This window comes from Cebus imitator, unplaced genomic scaffold (assembly GCF_001604975.1).
Source record: "Cebus imitator isolate Cc_AM_T3 unplaced genomic scaffold, Cebus_imitator-1.0 Scaffold353, whole genome shotgun sequence".
Taxonomy (NCBI): Eukaryota; Metazoa; Chordata; class Mammalia; order Primates; family Cebidae; genus Cebus; species Cebus imitator.
Window position 1 is genome coordinate 2182121 of NW_016107668.1, and position 7474 is coordinate 2189594.

The 7474-nt window shown below is 39.5% G+C and overlaps 1 protein-coding gene across 1 annotated transcript in view; it reads right to left on the reverse strand.

Annotated features, from left to right (window-relative positions):
* Positions 1–2455, reverse strand: part of CCDC39 (coiled-coil domain containing 39) — a 68991-nt gene extending 66536 nt beyond the window's left edge. The window contains exon 1 of the mRNA XM_037730562.1: positions 2234–2455. Coding sequence (XP_037586490.1) covers positions 2234–2323 — 90 coding nt within the window. The 5' untranslated portion in view covers positions 2324–2455. The remainder of the gene's footprint in view (positions 1–2233) is intronic.
* Positions 2456–7474: the final 5019 nt, after the last annotated feature.

Sequence of the window (7474 nt, forward strand, 5' to 3'; positions counted from 1 at the left end):
TAGGCCTGTGGGGAAATCTGTACATACTGGAAAATACAGTGCTCCAAAAGTAAGAGGTGGAAGTAGGAGGCAGAAGGAAAACAAGAGTACCTTGAAGATCTGATACTTTAAGGTACATAAACTTAATGCAGGTGGTGCAAGGAAATAGGCTGGCAATCTAGGATGCAAGAAATTGAAATCACAATACTATAGGCCCTCCTTGCAACAATCATTTGTGGATAAAATCCAGCCAGCCAAAAGGCAAATCAAAATGAAAAGTTCAAGAAAGATAAACTGAATAAAAGTGGCTGCAGTAAGGACCACTAAAGCAAATCAAGCACAAAACTAACACTAAACACTTATGATAAATTAAGGGCACTGAATCCAATGCAAGTAAACTTGGCAATATTAAAAATGATAAAACCATCATTTTAACAGGGGAAGAGGAGGTGGGAAAATGTGTAAGAGTGCTAACCTATTCTTTAAAAGCAAAGACATTCAGTAATCTATAATTGAAATATAGAGTTCTTAAAAACATTAACCGTTTAATTTTTTAAGTAGTTTTTCTTAGAGGATTTTTTTTTAGCAATCAGCACCTCTTGCAATCAAGTAATATTTACCTGAAATTCAACAATTGCTTTTTCTTCTCTCAAATACTAAAATTACTATTTTGTGTTAAAAACAGCATATCTGTAATACAATTCCACTATAATACTCCTCAATTTTCTCTTCTTTCTGTATATCTGTATGTCAAGATGTCTGAAATGTGTGTTTAATGCCATGATAGTCATTTCTATAGTACAGTGGACACTTTGGGGAAGGAATATCTTATATTTTTATCTCATACCCTTCTATTTTGTTTTAATAAATTTACAAGTCACTTTTTAAATGTCAGAGTTTATTTATGTAATGCAATTGTAGTTCTCATTGTTCTTCTTCATACTGATCTGTAATTTTTTAAATAGCTACTATAAGTAATATGTATATAAAAATCCTGCAAGACACATATGATGGCAATAATACAAAAAACTAAAATTTGGATGGAACTTTAACCCATATTATGTCCCTAAAGCCTGCGAAGCAGTTTATCTACATCTCCACTTTACTGAAAAAGAAGCAGGATTAGGGTTGGCAAGCAGGATCTGAACCCAGGCCTGGATACTTAGTATTAATTCCTCAGTACTCAGTGCTAGATTGCTTACATTTCCTAACACTGCCCTTCTTTGGGGGAAAAAATGCAGTCTTCTAAATTACACATGAGTAAATAGGTCAGAATGTTTTTTAAAAAGTATTTCCATTCTTTTCAAAAGGTACAGTCACGGGATTTTCATTTTCCATTTTCAGAGCTGAGAAAACTTTCTTTTCTGTTTTAAAAAGTTGCCTAAGCACCATCTGCTATTCTTGTACCTTCTTCTACACAACACATTACCACCAAGGTTTTTCAGAATTTGCTGAGCCGGCTGCAATTTTTTATTTTTATTTTTTCCTAGAGATGCGGGAGGGGAGGGCTTTGCGGGGGATCTCGCGTTTTTGTTCAGGCTGGTTTACACCTGGCTTTAAGGGATCCTCTGCCTCAGCCTGCCAAAGTGCGGGGCTTATAGGTGTAAACCATTGCACCTGGCCTGCAATTAATTTTTAACAACTGCTATGAATTGCAGTTGATATAAGTTCGTCCTTACAACTTAAAATATCTTATGTCAATCTGTGACAACTCAATCTTCTCTCTAAAAAACTGTAAACTGCACATTTCACATTCTTACTGGAATGTTCCTCTTGAAAACACCTCAAGTCACTTTCAGCTTTAAACATTACAGGCAGAAACTCTCAAAGGAATATGAACCTTCTGGCGTTTTATTTATAAACGTGTGCAGATAACCGTTGCTACGCAAACCTCAGAAGTTCTTTTCCAAGGAGCGCTTAATTTTGAGCAAGGAAAAGGCGGATGCCGGAACCAGCCTTTCCTCTCCCGCCAGGAGGAAAGAAATGAGTAAGAGGAGTGGGCCTGGGGAAGGGAGTTTCGAACTTTACAACCCTAAATGTCAACTATGGTTTTAATAAAACTTTTAAATGCCTAACAATGACTGAAACAGGCAGGCGGGGTAAGGGAGGAGGGCGATGGTGCGAGGGAGCGTTAGACAGAGGAAGCACAGGACTCGGAAAGGAGAGAAAAGACAGGGCTAGGGTGGCACTGCCAAGCAGAAAACGCCTCCGCAGGCTTCCTCCTCTTCCCCCCGCCTTCTTCACTTGACCTCACCTGATCTTCCAGCATCTTGTTCTCCTCGTTCGCCACCGGGATGGCGAACCCATCCTCCCAACGCAGCTCAGCCAGGAATTCACTACTCATGACTGCGAAAGGATAGAAAAGGTGCAGAGCAGAGATCCGCCTTCCCGGACAGCGGGTGGGCAGCACCCGCGTGGAGCCCAGGCACCTGCACAGAGCGGCGGCAATTGCCACGGGAGCCCTAGCAACCGTCCCGCGTCCTTAGTTACCAAACAGGAAGCGCTCCGGCCCGAAGGCGGAACTTCCGGTTTAGACCTCCCCCGACTCCCAGGCTCAAGCCCGAAGAATGTTGTTTTTTTTCCGTTGAGCGCTGAGGGAAGAGCAGCAACTTCTCCCTCCCGGGGTTCCCGGGGGTTGCCAGGCGGCAGCGTCTCTGCATGAAAAGGAGGCTCTCGGATCGCCCCCGAAGCTGGGCCGAGGGCCCGGGGCACCTGGCTGGAACTAAGCCCCACGTCCCCGGTTTCCCGGGGGACGACGGGATCCGGCGGACATCATGCACTGCGCTTCTTTTCCCGTCGAGTTCGCTGGTTTCACAGCAGGTGAGAGCAGGTGAAGGGGCGTTTGCGAGGAGAACTCGGTCCTGGCGTCCTCACCGCGCTCAGCCGCCCGGCGCAGGGCTCCCGGGCCACCGCTCCGGAAGTTAAGCCGAGGCTCCTCGAGGCAAAGTGATTAAAGAAGAGATGTTGTGCATGAATTAATTTTACGTATCCAATAATCACTGTAACCTTTTTTTTTTTTTGCCCTTTCGAAATTTTATTTTACCTAGACTTTGTTAAACTTTTATTATAAATATTTTAAATGTATGAGACTAGAAAGCAGAGTATAAAGAACTGCTATATACGCATCACCTTGATATAGCATTCATATTTTGCCATATTAGCATCTTCTGTATCTTTTGCTGAAGTAAAAGATAACGGTAGACGTCATGACATGACATCCCTATATACTTAAGCGTGTATAGGTAGAAGAGTGGTTAATGTTCTCTAACATAAACACAATATCATCATCACACCTAAAAAAATCAACAATTCTTCAATATCATCTAATAACCATTTCAGATTCACACTTCGACTGTCCTAAAAATGTCTTTTTACAGTCGATTTGTTACTACAGTTCTGAAATCCTCCTTGTAGGAGCTTTGTCTCTCTGTGCCTACATTGTTTTCTATAAACTTAATGTTGCAGACTTAGAAATAGTGCCTTTAAAGACTAGAATTAGCAAGACATATTCCCCCCTCTACAATGTCTAAAGGCTGGGGAGAAAGGCTCAACTTGTAGAAGAAATTTTGACCTGCATGGAATACTGGAATTTTAGATAAAGATATTTATTTATAAATGATCATTACTTATTTTATAATAGTCATTCCAAGTAATGAAAATGTTAGTATTCAGCTTATGTTAAGATGGCATATAGTTATTTATAATTGACATTTCCGAATTTCACTGCTGCTTTCTGAAAGTATTGGTGTTGGTCAAAGGTGGGGAGGAAGATGGCAGGACAGTACTCCCAGCAATCATCCCTCACAGAAATATCAATCTGAACAACTATTCGCCTACAAAAGTACCTTCCCAAGAGGTAAGGAAACCAGTCACATTTAATTACATTTTAATAAAGCCAAAAATAAAAATGAGATAAAATAATTGGTATTATTACTGCCCATGTATCTTAAAATTACCTGATTTAACATCCCAGTTTTTAATATGAATACTGAGGCAGCTGCCTTGACCTGTGCCGATGACTTGAAGCACCCCTCTCAGTGTCAGCTGTAGCTGCCAAATGCATGACTGTGGAGTCTTTTTCATCTTACCATTAATTTTACTTCTAGGAATATGTCCTGTGGAAACACATAGGTAAGTTACATGCTCTTACACCACATGAGCATAAGAAGTCTCACAGCTGAAGCCTGAGAGTCCCATGTCCCATTTCTCAAAGGTTCCGTTTCCTGAATTCGAAGATAATAATTATATGATATTTACTTCTGGGTACAATGCCCATGCTTTCTCCAAATTCTGCAGTTCTGCCCTGCTTCTCTAGCTCATCATCACAGCACCTCATATCACGTAGTTCTCACTCTAATTCTACAAGTTCTAGATCATAACTCTATTTGCATTCATCCAGATCTAGCTTTGGAAACAAAACCCATAGTTTTTTGTAAGCTTCGTTGCTGAAATACTCAATTTAATTCCAAAATGCTAAAGAAGGTGTTACCCTTTTACTATCCGATTCCCTTAACTTCACCAAATCAGGTTGGTCAGGCTAAAATATAAAGATTTTTTGTTCTGCAAAAATAATTTTATCTTTGTTTAAAAAGATAGAAAAAAATACTTCTACGTATGAAGTAAAAGAAAAAGATACATTTCACCTCCATGCCAATCCTATTTGTAAGAGAGTATCACTGTTTAGTGTTTACCCAACCAGCATTTTTAAAGGAAGCTGTAAATTTTACATATACCAATTTGTCCTACAGAAATATCATCATATTGTAAACATCTGCAAATTCATTCATTTCACTTAACAATAGTGGCCATGTTTCCATTTCAGTACGTTTCGATCTACCTTAGTCTCTATAAAAGCTTAAAATTCAGTATTATCAATTATAACTTTTTAAACAATGCTGCAATGCACATCTTGATAATACTGCATTGCATCAATTCTGGTTATACTTATTTTCACATTTTAATATCTCTGAAATTGGGATGCATCTTTTAAACAATGAAGTTAGATTTGGTGAAATAAGATATAATCTTGAATATCTATGTAAATGTCTCTGCAGAAAAAATTCTTAGAAGTAAAATTAATGGAAAACAGATATAAGCAATTTTATTTTGATAGGTAACACTAAATTATTATTTTAAAAGGCTTTACATATTCTCTAAAAATATGAGAGTATCGTTGCATACCTGATTATAAAATATTAAATATTTTACAATGTAAAGAACAAAATACAGTATCTCATAGTTAATGGACATTTCCCTAATGAATGAGAGTGAGCATCACCTTTCTTCTAAGAATTTCTTTATCATATTCTTTGCCTAGTTTTTCCCTATTCAGTGATCTTATTGAATTACAGCAGTGCTTTGTGTTATAGATAGTATTTTCTCTCTGTCTCTCACTCTGTGTGTGTGTGTGTGTGTGTGTAAATCATATTTTTCTCCCAGTCTGTTTTTGGAGGCTTTCTTTTTAACTCTGTTTTTAGTGTATCTTGCCTACACACCTCAGAAACCACCCTTGTTGTCATCAGCATGCTTCCAATTCAATGGGCTCTTTCATCATCAACTCACCCAATCTAGCAGCAGCATTAAACTCAGCTGCCCCTTCCCTGTTAAAACACTTTCCTCTCTTGGCTTTTATGACTTTTTTCTGTCGTTTTCCCACTAACCTCATCAGTCTCCTTTGCTGCTGTATCTTGGCCTGGCTGGCTGCTCCACGCTGGTATTCCTCAAGACCCAAAGTGGATCTCTCCACTCTTCTCTTCTTACCCTTGCTTCCTAGGTGATGACATCATTGTCAGGTCTCTAAATGCCATGGCAGGTGTATTAGTTTGTTAGGACTGCCATAACAAAATATCATATACTAGATGGCTTAAACAACAGAAATTTACTTTCTCACAGCCCTGGAAGCTAGAAATTCAAGAGCAAGAGATGGTTTCTGGAGAGGCCTCCCTCCTGGGCTTGCAGATGGCCGCCTTCTTACCGTGTCCTCACAGGGTCTTTTCTCTGTGCAGATGCATTGCTGGTTTCTCTTTCTCTTCTTATAAGGATACCACCAATCCTACTGGATTAGGGTCCCACACTTATGACCTCATTTAAGCTTAGTTCCCTCGGTGAAGGCCCTGTTTCCAAATACACTCCAATTGGGAGTGGCTTCAACATATGAATTTGGGCAGGGGAGGGGCACAACTCAGTCCAAAACAGCTGGTATTTTCTTAATTTTATTCTTAAAGTTTCTCTAGCCCAGATCTCGCTTCTGTTCTCCAAACATACATCAACTGCTCACTAGACAATTCCATCAAGATGTCTCACAGATATCTTAAAGCTGATTCACAGGTCTAAGATATAATTCTTGATTTCAACTGCACATATTTCAAAGCTATGTCTCTATCTTCTCTACACAGCAAAAGACACTACCATCTACTGAACTGTATAAAATCAAAGCCTGACTGTGACTACTTTTCCTCCCTGCCCATCTTCAGTACATCACCATTACATATCACTTTCTGCCCCAAAGCTGTACTGACCCTCCTGCTCTCCATGTCCACTGCCACTACTCTGATTTAGGCTTTCAGCCCCCATCATGGCGTTACCAAAATTGTCTCCCCACCAATCTGCCCATCTCTGCTCTTGTTCTCCTAAAATCCATCCTCCCCTCAGCAACTTAGGTAATATTTTCTTTCTGACATCAAATTCCAAAATGTTCCAACACAAAAAAAGGCTGAAATAATTTTACCATGAGCACCAATGTCCTCTAAATCTGGTTGGTACCTAGATACTGCCATTAATATTTGCCTATTCTTGTGTTATCATATATTTATCTCTGTATTCATCCATCAATCCACATTATTTCTTCATGCATTTCAAAATAAATTGTAAGAATCATAACTTCCTTCCTAAATAACATGCATATGTTTACTTTTGTTTACATTTTTCCTCTACAGTGAAATTTACATACAAAGAAATACACAAATCCTGCATTTTGAGACATGCACGACTTGGTTAAACTACTTCAAGACACAGAATATTCCCACTGCCACAAAACATTCTATCTTGCCTCTTTCCCGTCAGTCCCTGCTCTCCCCTCCGCAAATCCCCAGAGGCAAGTACTATTCCAGGTTTTTTTCCTATTATAAGTTTTCTTTCTTTTAAAATTCCAAATAAACAGAAAGGTACCATATTGTGCCAGTTAATAATTTATTGCCTCTCAGCTCCAAATCCACCCATTTTGCCTGTTCTGTTAAAACAGTGTGGGCTCTGTAAAGAGTTCTCTTTTGGCAGTAGGCATAAAATTAGGCTTTATCAACAGAGGGCATAGGAGAGACACTGTAGAAGGAAAACAGATTTTGTTTTTGCTTTGTTTTGTTTTTCTTTCTGGTTTCCATGAACTCACCTGGCAGGCTCGTGTGTTACACACACAGCTTCCCCAGCCCCTGGCTCCCATGTTGTACACACACAGCTTCCCCGGCCCCCGGCTCCCATGTTGTACACACACAGCTTCCCC